A 21,884-nucleotide genomic window follows, 5' to 3' on the forward strand; every position below is an offset into this window, starting at 1 on the left:
TTAAATAATTGTTATTAATTGAAATGTTCTCATAGCCTTGTATCTCCAGCCATGAAAAAAACAAACAAACTACTTTTATAATAATAATGCAGCTCCCTCTTGCTCCAGAAATAAGAGAAAGAGCATGTATGGAGATGGATTTAGGTTGCACCTCACCAGTAATGATTCCGTGAATCACTGGAAAAAGAGAGGCAATGAAATAAAAACAAAGTTTAAAATGATTTTATCTCATCTTCTTAAACAGTTCTTATCTTCAAAAATAGCAGTGCAGCAAGAAGCTAGAAATTGACAGAAATAGGTTCCTACCAAACGTGAAAACCTAGTTTACTCAGAGACATTTTTACTAAATATTGAAAATATATTAGCATTACCACAGCTCTTCTAAAATGAAGAAATATTTTAGTGAAATGCTCCAGCACAGCAGAACAACAAATTGCTTTTTCACGTTCTTTAACAGAAATATAACCTTGAGGCAGTCGAGGAGTGTCTCTATCACTCAACTTAGCACTACGCTCAGAAGCAGCAACAGACTCTAAAACAAAACAAACAAACAAACAAATCACTGGGTTTAACTGACAGCAAGTTCACAGAGTAATTGTAAGAACAGATTATAAACCTCTTAATAAAAGAACTAAGTCTATAAAGTTATCTTTCTAGTCTTTAATTAAACTGATTTATTAAAATAAAATATTTTTAAAAAAATGAAAAATTCCACAGAATATTCTATAATATTTAAATAAATATCTTGTAGAATTGGGTTTTAACTGAATAAACATCACACCCACATTTCAAATTAATATGTTTTAATCAATGAAAGATGGTTCTTGGTACAATTTGAGTTAGTCACTTCACCCTTTGTCTTGTGAAGAATATATTCCCCACTCTGCTCTCCAAAAGAAATATATATCAAATGCTGTGGTGCATGTGTTACATTTCTCTGGTTAGTTAATTCAAGAAAAATAAATGAAAGCAGGTTAGGGCAGATATAACAAACCTTTTAGCTGACCTCTCCAGATGACATTATGGAAACCATTAACTTTCTTTTATAAAGTTCTCAACTGCTGTCTGAATTCCACATTACCAAGGAAAACCAGTTGATTTCCTTGTCAGTTCCTGCCACATTATTCTTCCTTTTAAGGCTCCTCAGTTTGTCTGTTCTGTCTTGCCTTACATAAAGATTACCATTTTCCTTTGATTATTGACAACTATTTTGGTTTTGATATTTTATCTGCTGACAAGCTTGGCCCCATCCATATGAGACTTCTTAGAATGTTTTCCAGGTCCACAGATAGAGCACTTGGCAATATGTAGTGAAAGCGTAGCTGTGAGTTAATAAATAGTGCTTTGAAAGTAGATCCATAATTTGTGAGGAAATGACCTGTTCAAAAATTGTCAAGTACCTGACAAGCATGTAGCAACCCACCTGAATCTTGGCCTGAAGTTGACAGTTGGGTCAGTTCAGTGGATTCGCTCATGGCATCAATTTCAGGGGAGAGACAATTATTGTGGTCAAGTATGCTTGAGCTGGAAACAGTGTCTGAAGAAATACTTTGTAATGTAGGGCTAGAAGCAGGCAAGGAAAGCCCATTGTCGAAGGCAGGGGAAGTAGGGTCAGGGGTGTCTGAGCAAAGAAGAGCAAGGAAGGTTATATTCATTACAGATGAGCGGTTGGCAGCAGAATATTCAGGGAAGGTATTTCCTAGACTCCAGAATCTTGTAACTGCTCCCAACCTAACAAAAGATCAAACTAGAAAAAAAATCTAAGAAATATTTATCAGGGTTTCTCTGACAGCTAGTCAGGAGCTCCTGTGTTTGATTACTTAGCTGCTAGCAATAAAGAAGATTGATTATGTAAGAGGAATTAACAGTTACATATTATATTGTAGCTGTCAAACAATATGGAAAGGCCATTCTGTTTAAAGATATGTAGGAGAAAATCATATGGTCTTGTTTCCATTTCCATTAATTCAGGGCATCCCTGGAAAGTCTCAAGAAGGAAAGAGACACAGTACTCAAAAGTAAAAACTGGGAAAAGTACATTTAAATAAGAATTGCAGACCTCCTTTCAGGGTAAGCAGTTGCCAGGATCAGTCATGTCTCAATCTGAACTGTATTTGTTCCACAGGAGTATCTTTAAGTCACTGAATTCTTTCAAAACATAACTTCAAAACTTGCTGTATAACAATGTAATTGTTTACACCCAAACATAAGCAATAAACAAAATCATAAACAATAGATCCACATAAGTTATATTCTCTGGAGTCAATTATAAGAACTTTGCCCTGGAATTTATAGTTGCTCTGAGGAATTCATCAGCCGTTTTTTGAAGTTAACTATCACGGAGGGCTGATTTATGCTAAGCCATGTGACTCCCTCAGCTTCCAAAGAGAAAATAACATTTGACATCCACCTAATTCAACTAAATAACACCAAACCCACATAATAGAATGCTGCAAATCACAGACTTCACAGATTAGCAAACCAGCACTGATAAACCCTTAAAAATTGCCCTAAGTTTTCTTACTAGACATATACTGAAAGCTGTTCTAGGCAACAACAAATGTAAGTTTCAAATAAAAAATAACCAAACTTATATTCAGTGGACACAGGGGTAGTATTTCTGAAAGAGAAGTCAACAGTGTGAAGCACTGTTTGTAAGACTAGTGAAATTATCAGCTCCCATATTCTATACATATAAGTATTAATTTGCAGGTACTGTGTTTAAGCTATGAAAAAATATGTTGGATGAAGAAATGGCTGAATGAAAAATAGATGTGTTCAATCTAGGAAAAAAGAATGCTGAAATAGAGTAATATGGAACCATGCAAAGCATTTTCAAATATTTTCAGAGACAGAAATATTTGGGACAGGCAAGATCTTTTAAATATATAAAACTGAGAAAAGTCTAATTCTAAAAACAGTACAACTACTGTTTAAGGAGCTATGGAAATCTTTCTGGAGATATCTTATTAAACATTCACTGCGTCGATTCTCATTTTAATTAAAGATTTGACTGCAATAACTCTGGTTCTTAAGATGCAGCAAATGGACTGTTACCTATTCCACAACTAACAAGAATCTTGTTGGTGGCTAACGTAGTTTAAGATCAAATTGCCATCTAGAATAAACTAAATACTTGAGAGAAACAGAAATTCTACAGTATAGTGAGCCCAAGGCAGACGATTGGAGAGAATCAACAACCAGAACTCATTAAAATCCCAGAAGCAGAAAATGTAGCAAAAAGAAGAAAATAGAATGATGATTCAAAAGATAATGCACATCTAGAACAAAGAATTCAGGGACACGTATCATCATGGTACAAGATACAGGTATGACTATAGAAGTCAAGATAAAATGTATGTATGTATGGTTAAGCTCTAGACAACAATAGACTGAATAATTAAGATGTTAGCTATGAAAGAGAAAACAGACACACTGGAAATGTTCCTTGAGGAATCGGAGAATCAGCTATATCGATCATAGTAAAATGGTAAAATATCTGTGCATACTGAAAAACCAGAATTAGGGCCCAAACATCTGGAAACAAGGTTCCAAAAGTATTACTATGGGTACCTTAATGCATTTTAATAAGCAACTGCATAAAACAAAATAGTTGTAAGTTCACTGTTTATTATATATAATATTACCAGTTTTTCGACTGCTTTTTCGTGAAGGTATTCTTTTAAAAGACGAATATTTAAAATCTGTGTTTTCTTCCTCTTTAGCTGATATTATCATGATTGTGCCTGAATTGCTTAATGAGAACATTTCAGGGTTGAGATCATTATAACTGCAAAACAAAAACACCCACACCCACAAACACATACTTAATAACTGAAAACAGATAAAGAACAACAGATACCAAAAACAGTAATATTGCAACTTCGTTATTATACACCCTTGACACATAATAATTGGTCTAAAGTCATGTTAACAATCCTGTGGATAGTCTAAAGTGTGGTAACAATAGAATAAGCCTAGACTATATTAGTTAACATTGTGAACTGTTTCTTCCTGACAGTACTGCAACCAGCCCTTATTAAACAATTTAATAGGTCCAACATAAATGCAAGTAAGTTTCCTACTATATTAAATTCATGTCACTATAAACAAGACAAATTTCAAATTTGAAGCAACATTCTGCTGATTTATAAAAACAGTACATTTGAGTTTATTGCAAAGGTTGTAGTAGCAGCTGTAGTACTGGTAATAATTTATTTTGATCAAAGACCAGTACAGCAAAGGTTCTATAAATAGTTTAGATCATTTTAATAAAATTATAATCCTCTCATTTTAATGGACTAATTGAGGGAGGGGTGGCAGTTAGTCACAAATTTCCTTTAAATTGAAAAGTGCATCATGTTGAGGACATTTACATCATTTGTGTGATGTCATTATATAACTTTCACAAATTACTATTTTTCATTAATTGATATCACTTGCATGATACCATCATTACACAAATGATATAAATCTCCCAATATCTGAGCTATCAGACAACCACTGGAAACACTAGGGCATTGGTTGAAAACTGGACAGAGGCCACAGAGAAATCCACTAAGAATTCCACTGTTTGGGTAGGTTTGTTGACGCCCTCATTGAGATCGATCTATCTATCTATCTATCTATCTATCTATCTATCTATCTATCTATCTATCTATCTATCTATCTATCTATCTAATTTATCCCCACCCATCTCCTCCCGTCGGAGGCCTCTGGACGGTTTACAACAAATGTTTAAAACCATCAGAATAATAAAATAAAATAAAAATACTATAAATAGAAATAAAAATAAAGAATAAAAATCCAAGCGATGAAACATCTAAAACAGTCCAAGTGTGGGAGGAGTGGTCTATAACAACCATCCCCATGTAACTCTATTCCCCTCTCCACCCCAAGCGAGGCGGCAGAACCAGGTCTTCAGACTCCGCCGAAAGGCCAGGAGTGATGGGGCCAATCTCACCTCCGGGGGCAGCATGTTCCACAAGGTGGGAGCTACTGCGGAGAAGGCCCGCTTCCTGGACCCCACCAGATGAAATTCTTTTACAAACGGGGTCCGTAGCATGCCCTCTCTACACGATCGGGTGAGACAGGTTGATGTAATGGGGAAGAGAAGGTCCCTCAGGTAACCTGGTCCCATGCCATATCAAGATTCTGCTGAGACTTCCATGACTAGAACCCAGCTCCACAACATCAAAGCCATGTGTATAAATTAATTGACCATAGCTGTGCTAAAAGCTGTTGCCTTATGTAAATGCTGAAGAATTGCCTTGCAAGGACTTTCCCAATTGCTTCAAAGACTTTCTTTTGAAACAGCCTTAATGATCTGCTATGCCACACTTGCTTCAGAAAAATTGGCATACAGATGTAAATCCAAAATATGGCCTCAGCAATGGACATTAAATAAAGGATGTGGCTATCCATGGTGGGTGGGAGTTTGCTTCCATAGCTCAAGTATTTGCAGAATGGGTCTTCCTTAAGGATTCAAAGTTGAAAGGTGAAGGTGAAATAGCTGTAGTCATAGTCTGCTGGATATATCCCCAAAATATATATACTGGTGCTTAAAGGTTTGTGAACCCTTTTGAACTTTCAATATTTATGCATAAATATGACTTAAACCTTGTTCCATTCTCCACACGTCCTAAAACTAGATAAAAAGAACCCAGTTAAACAAATGAGTCAAAAACATTATAGTTACTCATTTATTCATTGAGGAAAAGGATCCAAAGTAACATTTGTTGGGACAAAAGTACGTGAACCTTTGCTTTCAGTAACTGCTGTGCCCCCTTAGCAGCAATAACCAGAACTAAACATTTCTGATAACATCAGTTCTGTACATCAGCTTGGAGGAATCTTAGCTCATTCCTCCTTAGAGAACAGCTTCAATTCAGGAATGTTGGTGGGCTTCCTCACATGAGCTGCCCACTTCAGGTCCTCCCACATTTCTCTAGGATTAAGATCCAGACTTTGACTTGGCCATTCCAAAACATGAACTTTCTTCTGCTTTAACCATTCTTTGGTCATATGACTTTTGTGTTTTGGGTGGCCATCTTGCTGCAGGACCCACTTTCTCATGAGCTTCAGTCCACAGACAAATATCTTGACATTTTCCTGTAGAACTTGCTGGTACAATTTAGAATTCATAGTTCCATCAACGATGGCAAACCATCCTGGTCCAGAGGCAGCAAAGCAGGCCCAAATCATGACACTGCCACCCCATGTTTCACAGATGGGATAAGGATCTTATGCTGGAATGCAGTGCTTGCCTTTCACCAAACATAATGCTTTTCATTCAAGCCAAAAAGTTCTATTTTGGTCTTATCCATCCATAACATTCTTCCAATAGCCTTCTGGTCATCCATGTGGTCTTTCGCAAGCTATAGACAGGCAGCACTATTCTTTTTAGTGAGTAGTGTATTTCTCCAAAACACTCAATTGTTCAGTGTTCTCCTGATGGTGGTCTCATGAACACTGACATTAGGCAATACAAGAGACACCTTTAGTGCCTCTGATGTTACCCTGGGTTCTTTTAGACCAACCAGAGTATTACACACCTTGCTCTTGGTGTAATCTTAGTTGGTTGACCACTCCTGGGGACGGTAACCATTGTGCTGAATTGCAACCATTTGTATACGATCTGCCTGGCAGCGGACTTGTGGAGTCCAAACACTACGCAAATAGCTTTGTAACCTTTTCCAGCCTGGTGAGCATCAACGACTGTTTTTCGGAGGTCCTCAGAAATTGTTTTTCGAGCCATGACATACTTCCACATTCCTGTGTTGTGAACATCAGACTTTGATAGTGAATACCTTGAATTCTGTTGTTTAAATAAGGCGGCACCTCCTACATTCACATCTAATTATCAACCCATTGATTGAAATACCTAACTCTAATTTCCCCTTCAAATGAACTCATAATCCTAGAGATTCACATACTTTTGCCACATACAAATATGTAGCTTTGAATCATTTTCCTCAATGAATAAATTAACAAGTATAATGTTTTTGAGTCATTTGTTTAATTAGGTTCTCTTTATCTAGTTTTAGGACTTGTGTGGAGAACGGATCACATTTTAGGCCATATTTATGCAGAAATATTGAAAATTCTAAAGGGGTCACAAACTATAAAGCACCACTGTAGAACTAAAAGGAATGCATGGATTAAATTGGAAGAAATAGTTGGTTTTCCTCAACTTTGCACTGATAGTACAGAGGAGAAATATTTTGATGTTAGTGCTATGACAGTTGAAATGAAATTAAGGGAAAAGGCAGGAATAAAATAAATTGGCCCAAGAGCCCATGCAATGAGGAAATGTTTCCCACTCAAAATCTACTCCAGCTCTAGAACATTCTAACAATGGCCTTTGTGCAGGTGCATCACCTAACTACGTGAGGCAGGAGACCATGAAAAAGAACATTCATATTTATAGGGAATGAAGGAAACAGATAACTGAATAGCAGTTTCCCAAGTGAGGTTGTTTGTTAAGCACTATATCAACACTTGAATAGTCTTCTGAACTATGTACTGTATGTCCTATGATTGACCTGCATTTTTAATTAACACCTGGAAGAGAGGTGGCTCAGATGAGCTACAGTAGCTCTTCCTATTTACTCTTGAGAGCTATAAGATAACAAACTTCCAGCTCTTAACCCCAATTAGATAATTATTTCCCTTTTTTGTCATAGCAGGCACCCGCTAGACACTTAATCCTCTTTAACCTTCCCTTACTGATGCCTAGAGTAGGCAACTCCGGGAATGGAAGAGGAGAGAGAGGTTATTGGTGCCCAATGAAAGCAACCCCCCTTTGTGAGTCGAAGTGTGGAGACCACCCCTGCCACTTGGGATCACAGTGGCAATTGGAGAAAAACCCTTGGTGCTGTAAATAATTAATGGGGCAATTTAAATAAAAATAATCCTGTTTGTTTTGGTCCTGGCACCTCCTTTAATGTCTTTGGTATCCTGCTTCAGTATCCATACTGGAAATTCGAAATTAGCTGGCAACACAAGAATTTCAGAAAAAAATATATCACATTTTGCACTAAAATGTGTTATACATTACTTTGTGAAACAGAAGAAGAGAAGTAAAGCAATACATTTCTGAAGAAGAAACAAAAGGCTGATACAAACAGTTAAATTACCCCATTAGTGATTATTCTTTTCATTCATCACATTTTACCTGTCTGGATTTTGTACAACAGTTTCAGTATTACAGAGCTCCTGTATCCGTTTTTTAAGCAAACTATAGTGAACAATTGACAGATAAATGTTGAGCTGAGATCGCCATGGCAGTTCTTCATTATACAGCCAACGAAACCTTCTTCGTCTTACATAGACATCAGAACATATATTTAGCTTAATTATCAGGTTTTGAAAAGCTATTTTTCTTATTTCTTCTCTTTCTTTCCTAAATAAAATCACAGGGACAGCACCTTGGATAATAAGCAGTTATAAGAGAAAAAACATTTTGAGACAATAGAAACAATTACTATATATATATATATATATATATATATATATATATATATATCAAAGAAACTTATTTCTTTGTAGATATCTATATCTACAAAGAAGTTTCATTAATTTATTCTGAAGTAAGCATATGCAGCAGAAACGAAGAACAACTTCTAGAAGATGGACCAGCTTGTTCCCCAGGCCAGATCTGGAGGCAAGATATCACATCCGTCTATAAAGCACTCTCCACTCACATTATTAAGTTCCTAGTTAGCAATTTGTTCCAGGCACAAGAAACTCTTTAAAGCTATAGCTTCTGTTAAGCTGACTTTGCTTACCTTTAGCCTTTCATGTAGGCAAGTTATTAATAAAGCCAAGTCCTTAAAGGTCATCACTTCAGATATTGTCCCTAACAGGTTATTTCACATTATCCCACTATTCCCTATTATTTTCTATACTAAATAATTTTCTATTATTTTCTATGTTTAAACAGATAAGAGGTAAATAAATAGATAAATAAATAAGCAGGCAAGCAATATGCAACTGAATTCCCCCAAATTAGCTATAGGACAAACTCCATTGTTTTGGACTGCTCAGATAACTTAAATATTTTCATAATTTAGAAGAAATCCAACTTATTTCAAGCCATTTCAAATTCAGCCTGGAAGTTTACTGATCTTTAGTGAATTTGAAAACAAAAATTCAACACCCTTTTTATTTAGTTATAATATGTCATAAATTCATAAATATAAATACAATTGTAATTTATAGAACAAAAAATAACTTGTTACCTTTTTGCACCAAGTATTTTGCCCCGGCCTGATAATTTAGTAGAATGTTTAGGCTGACCTTTCTTCTTGGAACCCTTATTCTTGGGTGTTGGTAACTCTGTCACCTGTATAAAGAAATCACGACATCACAATAATTATAAATGTTTAAAACTCTAATTTCAGTTACCCAGAGCCCAGTAAGAGCTCATACAATAAATCTGCATTAATTTTATCCCAAAATAAGTCCTAACAGATAGCTTCATAAAATAAAACAAATTCTGTTTTATAAATAAATAAATAAATCTGTTCTGAGAGTAATGAACAATCATAATGAACTGTAATAAAATTGGAAGCATATAATGTTTATAAATACATACATATAAACAAACATAGTAGGAAGATCTTCTTTTTCTCCTGGATAATTTTTTTTTCTGGAGAATCTATTTCCAGCCTGGCTGTTCAGGTCTTCCAACTGTCCAGCCATCACCATAGTAATTGAATCCATCCACCTTGCTACTGGTCATTCTCTCTTTCTCTTTCCTTTCACCTTTCCCAGCATTATAGACTTCAGAGAGCTCGTCTTCATATAAAATGGGTCCAAATTATAATTTGAGCTTGGTCATTTGTGCCTTAAGTGAGAACTCTGGATTGATTTGTTCTTTTATTGCCTATCCATGGTATTTTCAGGAGTCTTCACCACAAAAATTTTAGAAATGTCAATACTGTTTCTATCTTGCTTCTTCAAAGTCCATCTTTCACTTCCATAGAGTATCACAGGAAAAATAATTGCTTACATGATTCTGATCTATGTAATTATCGACTCAAACACCTTGCTATAACCAAGGAAGCACATACTGACTTCTTTTTGGTATGCTTTGGGTTTCTCAATAATCCAGCATGCATCAGCAATAATGTTTTGTGTTCCTTGGGCTTCTCTAAAGCCAGTTTGTACATCTAGCATCTCCCACTACATGTAGGGCTCTAATTTGTGTTGGATTATCATTAACATTCTTCAGCAAAGGATCGTTACCTTGTCATGGTGCTGGAGCTTGAGCATCTCAATGATGCCATGAGCTAAACCGTGAAGGGCCACCCAAGACGGGAAGGTCATGACAGAGAGGTCAGACTAAATGCGACCCCTGGGGAAGGTAATGGCAACCCACCCCAGTATTCTTGCCGTGAAAACTAAATGGATCAATACAACCAGAGATACGTCGGTATACCATCGGAAGATGAGACCCCCAGGTCGGGAGATGGTCAAAATGCTACTGGGGAGGAACAGAGGATGAGTTCAACTAGCCCCAGACGTGATGACGCAGCTAGCTCAAAGCCGAAAGGACGGCTAGCGGCCGACGGTGCTGGTGGTGAACGGCGAATCCGATGTTCTAAGGATCAACACACCATTGGAACCAGGAATGTAAGATCTATGAGCCAGGGCAAATTGGATGTGGTTATTGGTGAGATGTCAAGATTAAAGATAGACATTCTGGGCGTCAGTGAACTGAAATGGACTGGAATGGGCCACTTCACATCAAATGACCACCAGATCTACTACTGCGGACAAGAGGACCACAGAAGAAATGGAGTAGCCTTCATAATTAATCATAAAGTGGCTAAAGCAGTGGTTGGATACAATCCAAAGAATGATAGAATGATCTCAATTCGAATTCAGGGCAAGCCATCTAACATCACAGTGATCCAAATATACGCCCCAACCACAGATGCTGAAGAAGCTGAAGTAGAGCGGTTCTATGAGGATCTGCAGCACCTACTGGACAAGACGCCTAAAAGAGATGTTATTTTCATCACGGGAGACTGGAATGCTAAGGTGGGTAGTCAAATGACACCTGGAATTACAGGTAAGCATGGCCTGGGAGAACAAAACGAAGCAGGACATAGGCTGATAGAATTTTGCCAAGACAACTCAATGTGCATAACAAACACTCTCTTCCAGCAACCTAAGAGACGGCTTTATACATGGACTTCACCAGATGGACAACACCGAAATCAGATTGACTACATCCTTTGCAGCCAAAGGTGGCAGACATCTATACAGTCAGTAAAAACAAGACCTGGAGCTGACTGTAGTTCAGATCACGAACTTCTTCTTGCACAATTTAGGATCAGACTAAAGAGATTAGGGAAGACCCACAGATCAGCTAGATATGAGCTCACTAATATTCCTAAGGAATACACAGTAGAGGTGAAGAATCGATTTAAGGGACTGGACTTAGTAGATAGGGTCCCGGAAGAACTATGGACAGAAGTCCGCAACATTGTTCAAGAGGCGGCAACAAAATACATCCCAAAGAAAGAGAAAACCAAGAAGGCAAAATGGCTGTCTGCTGAGACACTAGAAGTAGCCCAAGAAAGAAGGAAAACAAAAGGCAACAGTGATAGGGGGAGATATGCCCAATTAAATGCAAAATTCCAGAGGTTAGCCAGAAGAGATAAGGAATTATTTCTAAACAAGCAATGCGTGGAAGTGGAAGAAGACAATAGAATAGGAAGGACAAGAGACCGCTTCCAGAAAATTAGAACCATCGGAGGTAAATTCCAGGCAAAAATGGGTATGATCAAAAACAAAGATGGCAAGGACCTAACAGAAGAAGAAGTGATCAAGAAAAGGTGGCAAGAATATACAGAAGACCTGTATAGGAAGGATAACAATATCAGGGATAGCTTTGACGGTGTGGTCAGTGAGCTAGAGCCAGACATTCTGAAGTGTGAGGTTGAATGGGCCTTAAGAAGCATTGCTGATAACAAGGCAGCACGGCATCCCAGCTGAACTGTTCAAAATCTTGCAAGATGATGCTGTCAAGGTAATGCATGCTATATGCCAGCAAGAATGGCCATCAGATTGGAAAAAAATCAACTTATATCCCCATACCAAAAAAGGGAAACACTAAAGAATGTTCAAACTATCGAACAGTGGCACTCATTTCACATGCCAGAAAGGTAATGCTCAAGATCCTGCAAGGTAGACTTCAGCAATTCATGGAGCGAGTATTGCCAGAGGTACAAGCTGGTGTCATGATCACCGTTGCGATGCTTGTGACATCGCAACAGCTCGCATGACAATACAGAGAAATGGGTCCCTGGAGGATTAAGGCAAAAGGCAACCATGAAACAAAAAGAAAGCAACAGGTGCTGGAAACTAAGTAACAACCAAAGCCGGCGGCATGGAAGACAAAGATACAAAGTTGCCAAAAGGTAATTGACAAAACAACAGGAGAGGCGCGCCCAAGCTGTCAAAGGGATTAAGAGCCTGATCGCCCGGCAATGAATCATTACCATTCAGGAAGGCAATCGAGGCGACGCCCGGGGCACAGGGGGGCTAAATGACCTCTCACCTGACAAGGACGAAACCGGTGGGACTCGTGGGAAGCACCTGGAATAAGGTGGGGTGGAGCGCTGACCGGCGCGGGCTATTTAAATCCCGTTCCGGCGTGCCCCTCACTCTCAGCTTTTTAAAGGCATTCACTCTGTTTTCTCAATAAAGCCAGAACCTAAGCCTACGCTAGCGTCTGTGTCTTTACAGGTTAGCAGGCAGAGCCTGACAGCTGGGTTTAGAAAAGGCAGAGGAACTAGGGACCAAATTGCCAATATCCGCTGGATAATGGAAAAAGCCAGGGAGTTTCAGAAAAACATCTGTTTCTGTTTTATTGACTATTCTAAAGCCTTTGACTGTGTGGACCATAACAAATTGTGGCAAGTTCTTAGTGGTATGGGGATACCAAGTCATCTTGTCTGCCTCCTGAGGAATCTGTATAACGACCAAGTAGCAACAGTAAGAACAGACCATGGAACAATGTACTGGTTTAAGATTGGGAAAGGAGTATGGCAGGGCTGTATACTCTCACCCTACCTATTCAACTTGTAGGCAGAACACATCATGCAACATGCTGGGCTTGAGGAATCCAAGGCTGGAGTTAAAATCGCTGGAAGAAACATTAACCATCTCAGATATGCAGATGATACCACTTTGATGGCTGAAAGCGAAGAGGAACTGAGGAGCCTTATGATGAAGGTGAAAGAAGAAAGTGCAAAAGCTGGTTTGCAGCTAAACCTCAAAAAAACCAAGATTATGGCAACCAGCTTGATTGATAACTGGCAAATAGAGGGAGAAAATGTAGAGGCAGTGAAAGACTTTGTATTTCTAGGTGCAAAGATTACTGCAGATGCTGACTGCAGTCAGGAAATCAGAAGACACTTAATCCTTGGGAGAAGAGCAATGACAAATCTCGATAAAATAGTTAAGAGCAGAGACATCACACTGACAACAAAAGTCCACATAGTTAAAGCAATGGTGTTCCCCGTAGTAACATACGGCTGCGAGAGCTGGACCATAAGGAAGGTTGAGAGAAGGAAGATAGATGCGTTTGAACTGTGGTGTTGGAGGAAAATTCTGAGAGTGCCTTGGACTGCAAGAAGATCAAACCAGTCCATCCTCCAGGAAATAAAGCCAGACTGCTCACTTGAGAGAATGATATTCAAGGCAAAACCGAAATACTTTGGCCACATAATGAGAAGACAGGACACCCTGGAGAAGATGCTGATGCTAGGGAGAGTGGAGGGCAAAAGGAAGAGGGGCCGACCAAAGGCAAGATGGATGGATGATATTCTAGAGGTGACGGACTCGTCCCTGGGGGAGCTGGGGGTGTTGACGACCGACAGGAAGCTCTGGCATGGGCTGGTCCATGAAGTCACGAAGAGTTGGAAGTGACTAAACAAATAAACAACAATCATAAACATTATTTTGCTAGTGTGTGAAATTAACGGTATTTTGCACACTCTGTTAAAACTCCCTTCTTTGACACTGGTATTTATTTTGACCTCTTCCAATCTTTTGGCCACCATGTTATTCTCCAAATTTGCTGACACAGTTTCATTAGAATTGTTACTGATTTTTCTGTTGTTTCCATATTTCAGTAGATATTCCATTAACACCTCTAGCCTTCCAAATTGGTAATGACCAGATTGCTGATCTAACTTCATTTTCTAGTAGTAGAGGTTCTAATAGGGAATATCTTCTATGGTAACTTCAATGTTGATATTTTTCACTATACAGAATTTCAGCTTACTTCCATCTTGTTTGATACTGTTTGAATCTATCTGTCCATGGTCATAATTCAAGGTTGGAACTTCCTTCTGAATTCAGAATCTTTTGGAAGACTTTCCTTATTTTTTCACGTCTGTTTCCATCTCCAATGTTTTTACAGATGTTGTTTTAATACTGCTTCTTGACAGTTCTAACTGCTCTCTAAAATTCTTCGTTAAATTCCTTTGGAAATCTTTGTCTTTGTGGAGTCCTTGGTGCTCTCTGAGCCTTGTTGTTTTCTTGGAGATATTTCATTGCCAGACTAGGCAACATCTTCAGTGAGAGAAGGGAGTGGGGTTTGCTCTCTGTTTATATACAGTGTGTTGGTGGGGGTGTTGTTCTATCTTTGGTAATTCTTTGATTAGGCTGTTGTTTGCTGCTTGATTGACTGAGTTGATTAGGGTATTGTGTACTGTTTGATTGTTCATCTGGTGTTAATCCTGGTGTTAATCTCTGCGTATCTAGGTGTTGATTGCTGGAGAGGAGGTATTCTGGTCTTTTAGCTTTTCTATTGTCTCTTTTGAATGGTATGTAAATATTGCTTACCTCTATGTGCCTGCTGATGGCTGACTAAACAGAAAGCAAACTCTACTCCCTTCTTGCTCTGAAGATGTTGCCTAGCCTGGCAACAAAACGTGTGCAAGAAAACAAGGCTCAGAGAGCACCAAGGACTCCACAGTTCAACCCTGAGCTACAAATATTCTCTTCGATTGGTATCTTTGTCTTTCTTGGTTTTGCCTTCTCTTCTTGGAAATTTCTACAGTTTGTTCTGACATCGTTTTTTTCTTCAGTTTCTTGATCTTTTGCAGTCTCTTTTCACATTCATCCTTAACAACTTCTTTAAGTTTATTCCACAGTTCCTCTGGTTCCCTATCAAGGAGATTAAGGACTTCAAAGTGATTCTTGATGTTCTCCTTAAAAAATGGTGGGTATATGTGCAAGATCACATTGTAGAAATTGGTTGGCTTTCTTCTTCCACTTTTAGCTTAACTTGTAACTTGAACATGAGCATTTTGTGATCTGCTCAACAGTCAGCCCCTGGCCATGTCTTTGCTGTTATAACTGAGCTCTTCCATCTCCTTCTACAAATAATATAGTAAATTCTATCTATGTGGTTTTCTTGGTAAAATACAAGATTTTTTATCCTTCCTAGAATTTCATTATGATTTCACATTCAAGAGACAACACTCATTAACTGTATATGTAAGATCCTAAGGTATTTTTTCTAAGATATGGTAAGATATTTTTTCCTATATGCCATTATAGAAAGAAGCTTACATAGAAGGGGCTGGAAAATGCAAATTCATCCTTCATATGAATGTATAGAGAAACACAGCTGTAATAGATTTGAAAACTGCAATGTTTTTCTCCCTGGCTAGTCTTCTGAAGAGAAACCAAACTTCTGATATAAATTTTCTATACAGTAGATTCACAGCTGTTCTAGAAGAAGCAGGAATCTCTGTTCTCTGCCTACTTGCCAGCAATTAACTGATAAACAAGACTCAGACAAAGGCCAGGGTGGCTGGAGGACAAGATTGCTGGGTTTAATGGCTGGGTTACTGTATTGCTCATTGGCTGGCAGTGATGACACCCTGGTGGAGCTGGCAGGATTTGAGACTATAACATATTAGTTTGTCTAAATAAAACAAAAGACACAAGGCAGGGAAGAGAATGACAAGACACAGGAGAAAAGCTGAATTAGCACAGACTGAAAGAAAGAAGTAGAGTCAGCTGAGAGCTATGTGGAAGCAAAGGAGAAATAATTTAAGGTCTGAGATAAACGGCAAAGTTTACTTCTAAGCAATTCATCATTCTTGAATTTCCCAGGGACAGAAAAGCAGATCTCTCATTGCTTGGGCCACATTAAGCCAAAAAAGCCTCTCTAAAGAGATTTTGAAAGTGAAAATGGTTTAGAGAGAAAGTGGGGGAACTGTATAGTACTTAAAGGAGCAGTGTCAGAAATAAAAGCAGACTCTATGGGATCTGGACTCAGTCTGCAAAACTAAAAGAAATTGTTAAAATTTCTGTAGGTAAATAAGTAAATAAGCTTATAGGAAAATATATGGGGTATACTGTAAGTCAAGTTAAATATAAAGGGAAGGATTAAGACTCTAACCTAGTAAAACGTATGTGCTATGTACGTATCTCTAAAGCAATATATAGAAGCCTTCAATCTATTCCTCCTTGTCTAATGTGCCCATGCCGGAACCACCTGAAAAAAAATGTGACCACTGTCATGTTTAATCCTTAGTGTGTTGCTCCTGAGGTACAACTTACACATATTATTTGATATAAATCCTTGCTGAGGTATCTGTTCTGAATCATCAAAGCTATAACCTTACTGTTCATCCTAACTCAGAACTGCATTTCCAGAATCTATACTGTGTACAATATAATTACAAAATGCATTCACGCATATGGTCTCATACGCATCTGCCCAACGTCCACAGTGTGTTGGGTAAACACAATTGCCAAATATATAAATAATATCAATGTACGGTATACCTCTTCATATACCTTACATGAGTCAGAGTAGACAGTAATATAAAACATATTCTACATGAAATGAGACTATTTTATATGGTTTTCTCTTCCCACTGGAACAGTGGATTATTTCTAACAATTCTAATTTATGACTTCAGAATCTGATTTTATACTCAATTATGACAAAAATATAATTCTTACTTACTGGATTTTTATTCAATTAACCAACAGATCCCAAAATCTTAAAAAATATTCAATTAACCTTTGAAACATCGTGTGTTACAATTTTCTTTGCATCTGCAGATCTACGAACTTTCTTCCTCTTTTTTGAAGTTTGTTTGATACCAAGAAGAAATCCATTCCGTCTGGTAAACAAAAGCAGCCAACATTACTGTATGTTAGTTTTTTTTCAAAAAGCAGCAGCAGCTTTCAACATTTACTTTTAATATTCAGAGCATTACTTTACCAATAATTCTTATCATGTCTTTAAAAAAAAATACATGGTCTTCTTTAGGTGACACCCAATTTTAATAAGAACTGGATGTTCTGTGTTTTAAAACATTCTAATCTGATTTCATAATTGAAAAGGTAAAGAGAGGAAGTTATCAGTATGAGATGTATAAGAAACAAGCATATACAGTAAGAAAAAAAGCCACTGAGATCTTAGCCCAATGATTATTGCTATAATAATTAATGTTCATTTCAAATTGTAGAAATATGTCTAAGCAGCCATATTAATATGCAAAGGTATTTTGGTATAATTGAAGGAAGAACAAGTATCGCTACAGCTATAGTTTCTGCCAACCACATGGCCCATAACACTGACAGAATTTTGTCAGTAAAATTTTCAAAACATTTTACACCTACTTTTTCAGAAACTCTTGAACTTCATCAGCCCAGTCCACTATTCTCATCAATTTATCCTCATTTAGTGCTCTGAACATAAGCATGACAAAATATTCAAGGAAACGGGAGTTCTTTTTAAATTTCAGTACTGTGTAAATGTAAAATAAGTGTAGTTATTCCATGCCATTATAAGTTTAGGACTTTCAGCTTTTAATTATTACTCTTGATAGAAGAATCCATTAATCAAACTAATTTATATTATTATAAAAGGGATTAGCATCTGAAAATAGATTTCTAAAATCTAAAGTTTTAATCTACACTCCAAAACAAAAATTAAAGCTTGACGTTAAAAATAATAAAATAATGTTTGTTATAGAGAAGTAATTCTTTACAGTTAAAATTTAAACCACTAAAATTATTTATTAGATATATTTTTATGACGATAACCATTTGGGTGCAATCAGATTTGACATGTGCCTGGGTTGCAGAAAAACTGGCAATTCTATGCTAGCTGAGGAAGGCTGTTGGCATGGCTTCAAAAATGTAAGTCTGCATGGGTTTTACAGAAATCAAAGCTCGAATAACAGAGAATCTAAAGAAGACCACTTGTGGCAGTGATTTAATAAATGAAGGGTAGTGAAGTACAGCACAGTGCATCTAATTCCTCTCTAGATTATATCATAGACTAATCACAGGAAACTAAATTGTTTTGAAATTTGAAAGCAAATCAGCAAAAAGTTATCACCAACTCTCTCTTGCAATTACTGAAACATTCTGTAGATTACTCTGTCCTGGACCTTCGGAAGTTATATTTCATCCATAATATGATAACTAGGCTTTAGGTTGATTTTTAAAAATTTAGAGTACATGATACCATTCTTACTTTAGTATACTCCTGGAACAATGTAAGATTGTGCTTAAGACCTTTAACATCCTAAACAGCTTTGGACCAAAAAGTCTGCCTGCTCCTGAATAAATCTCCAGGCTTATAAATGCAACTAGAGGTGCTTCTATCTGAACCCATCACCTTCTGCAGAACAGTTTTTTAAAAAGAAGCAGGACTTTTTGTGGCCACTCACATTTTTTGAGAACACAGTACATTTATCTCCTGGCATTAAAAAAAACACCTGCTTCCTTCACAAGATATACAGACTCCTACAAACTGTGTTCCAATTTAGCCAAACAAGTAAGGTACCAAAAACAAAGTATTTGCCTTGAGGTATTTGTTTTTTAGAAAAATGTTTGAAAGGCACATAGGCTTCTACTTAAATTAATATTTCATTATGTTTTCAAATCTCTACACGTATAGTGAAAAAAAGCTAATATGCTAACGGTATACTTTAAAAATAATTACCTTCCCTATAAGCAGTCTTTGGTTGCCAGTTTGAAACTATAGGATACAAGAATAAAGGATCTTCTTCTCCTGTAAGTTCTTGTCCTAGACAGAGCAAATAAAACTAAATTCAAGACAATGAACAGCAGTGTACAGATACACTGGATAACAATTCACCGAAAAGTGTAATCACTTAAAAAAAACTTTTCTGTTTTTAATATGCTTTTACTTTTTTCTTGTTACATACATATCCATAGCAACCTACATTTGTTCTTTTTTTTTTTCAAAATTTAAAAATATAAATTTTTTGAATTAAAGCCATATATCTCTATCAGTTTTGTGGAGCATAAAAGATTTGTCAAATACACATCAGCGAAACTTCAAGATCGGCTAGAGATGTAATAATTCTGATTAACACTCGCTCAAAATTTGTGGTGGAACAAGAAATAAGTGATTCAGAAGGCTATTTTTAATATTAGTGATCAAATGTTTTAATAATCTTATTTCATTTATTAATTATTATGGTCCTGCTACTTTTTACTTTGACTATGGATCAGAAAATTATGGCTAGAGTTTTTAATCAAGCTGTATATCCTTTATTAGACTGGAATACTGCCCCACTTAAATCTAATTTTTCTACACTGAAAGTATTTTAAACTAACATATCCAAATTTAATTTAACTTGGGAAATACGTGGAAACTTTTAAATGTTTTGCAACAAAAATACAGTTCCTTTTTTCAGTTCCACATCTAAGTTGTTCTCAACTAGATTATTTACTGGTATTTCAATCTTCTATTGAATGGATTAATACATGCTTCAGTTTCAGTACAAAATACAAATTATACCATAAATAACATACCCCAATAAACAATAAATGCCATTACTACAAATTAAATTCCTAATACACATATATGTGTATATGTGTGTGTGCGCGCGCGCGCGCATAAAATGTAAGTATTATAGCTATATCAGCAACAAGAAAGGGTCATCCCGCTATTTCTAGATGGTATTTAAATATATCTTTATAAAGGACCCACTTTTTATAAAACAGATGCAACACAAGTTTGAAGGGTTTCTTAACCAGAAAATTTTGCAAACGTTTTTAAAGATATTCCTTATTCTTCAAGAAAAAAATAAACAAGTTAAAAAGAAAATATGGGGAAAAAGAGAAATTTGGTACACATATCTGAGATGACTTATTCAAGAATTATATAAAGCTTTTATGAGTGCTAAACAGGAACTTAATTCCCTTCATACACTTAAAAAAGAATATTCACTGAATTATGTAAAGCAAAGGTATTTGGAAATGATAGACCTGATAAATTACATACCTCTTTGCTAAAAAACTGATGCTTCCTTCCCGATCTACTCCTTGCAGCCATGGAGCAGCTGCAGCCACCCAGTTTGGTCTATCTACTTCGAAGTCCTACCAAGTCCCTTCTGCTACTCTACTGGAGGTATTGCCTAGAAGACCGCAGGCAAGCCTTGAAGCACTTGCATCAAGGAATGCATCCAGGAGAGATCGAAAATATGCAACAAGGTGCAGATACTGTGCTATATGTCCATATAGATTTTTATCTGTTTTATTTAAAAATAGCTTCTCCATTATAAGTGTCTGAAGTAATGCACAATATAATGCTAAGAATACATATACCACTTCAGAAGCTGAGTATGTTTACTGATATTACACTAAAGTTTAGGAAGTACTTAAATAGAATCAAGATATTTAGATTATTTTCTTATCTAAGCACAAAGTAAATTTCTTTGAAGAAGGCAGTTATGATTGTAACTAAAAATGTTGTATGAAGGATATGTAGAAAAAAATCAGCTTTGCAGGATGACAGATTTTAAATTCCATATTTAAAAAAGAAATAAATATACCTAACGTGTTTAGGATACGAAATGTTTAAGGTGCATAATGTCATGAGTAAGGATGGCGAGCAGGGGGCTCCCATCCAGACTGTCAAGCGCATGCGTAGCGCTGATGAATTGTTCAGCCATTCAAAGAGACACAGATCGGGACCGCCTTAACCCTGGGGGGTTATATGTCTGGGTTTTCCCACGCTTCTTCAGTTTGTTAGGATTCCTGTTAAGTACTAGCAATAAATATTAGAGACCAGTTCCTTGTCTCAGTGTGTTTCCTGGTTGTTAGGACATCAATCCTAACAAACTCCTCCAAATGGCTGAACAATTCATCAGTGCTACGCATGCGCTTGACAGTCTGGATGGGAGCCCCCTGCTCGCCATCCTTACTCATGACACATAACATGTTTAAATATGTGATTATCTTAATGGTAACAGTAGACTTAGGACTAATATATACATATTAAATACTTACCTGCCTTTGTCAGTTTGAGAAGGATGCTTTCCAGAACTTCTAAATTCTCATTTACTTTTTCAACTGCAGCCGTTTGTGCTTTCAGCCTTTTAGAAGAAGTCTATAATAACACATTAATTTACTATTTTATATAGCACTTAGCTAGCTGAAGAATTAAGGCAAAAACATCAGCACATCAATAATAAACAAAACAGTTAATATTTCTAGTTCGTTTTAATCTAACTTCTGAACACTGGCTTGTGTTTCATCTGAATTCTAGACCACATAATAGTGAAATCAATTATGCAACACAAAGTTAAGATTTCAGCGCATTGTACTGAATATTTGCTTATAGCTTCATACCAACCAACAATTAAACGCTTTCTGGCATTTTATAGACTAATAAAAGCATTATGACATAACATTTCAGGGATAACACTTCACTTCATCAGATGGGTGAATCCTTATCCTTATCCTTATCCTAGCATGCACATGGATATAGTGATAAAATGATGAATTCCAAGAGAAATAACATACAAATAATATAGAAAAAAGAGATTAGATTGTCAGACCACACTAAG

The 21,884-nt window shown here is 36.8% G+C and overlaps 1 protein-coding gene across 1 annotated transcript in view; it reads right to left on the reverse strand.

Moving 5' to 3' along the window:
- The window catches only part of CFAP54 (cilia and flagella associated protein 54), a 165,989-nt gene that overhangs the window by 75,260 nt on the left and 68,845 nt on the right, over window positions 1–21,884 (reverse strand). The window contains exons 28-36 of the mRNA XM_063309328.1: window positions 21,325–21,424; window positions 19,007–19,090; window positions 17,674–17,800; window positions 17,069–17,171; window positions 9,243–9,346; window positions 8,177–8,404; window positions 3,648–3,790; window positions 1,424–1,621; window positions 372–532 (exon numbers count right to left, since the gene is read on the reverse strand). Coding sequence (XP_063165398.1) covers window positions 372–532; window positions 1,424–1,621; window positions 3,648–3,790; window positions 8,177–8,404; window positions 9,243–9,346; window positions 17,069–17,171; window positions 17,674–17,800; window positions 19,007–19,090; window positions 21,325–21,424 — 1,248 coding nt within the window. The remainder of the gene's footprint in view (window positions 1–371; window positions 533–1,423; window positions 1,622–3,647; window positions 3,791–8,176; window positions 8,405–9,242; window positions 9,347–17,068; window positions 17,172–17,673; window positions 17,801–19,006; window positions 19,091–21,324; window positions 21,425–21,884) is intronic.

Source organism: Candoia aspera, chromosome 7, assembly GCF_035149785.1.
Source record: "Candoia aspera isolate rCanAsp1 chromosome 7, rCanAsp1.hap2, whole genome shotgun sequence".
NCBI classification, from domain to species: domain Eukaryota; kingdom Metazoa; phylum Chordata; class Lepidosauria; order Squamata; family Boidae; genus Candoia; species Candoia aspera.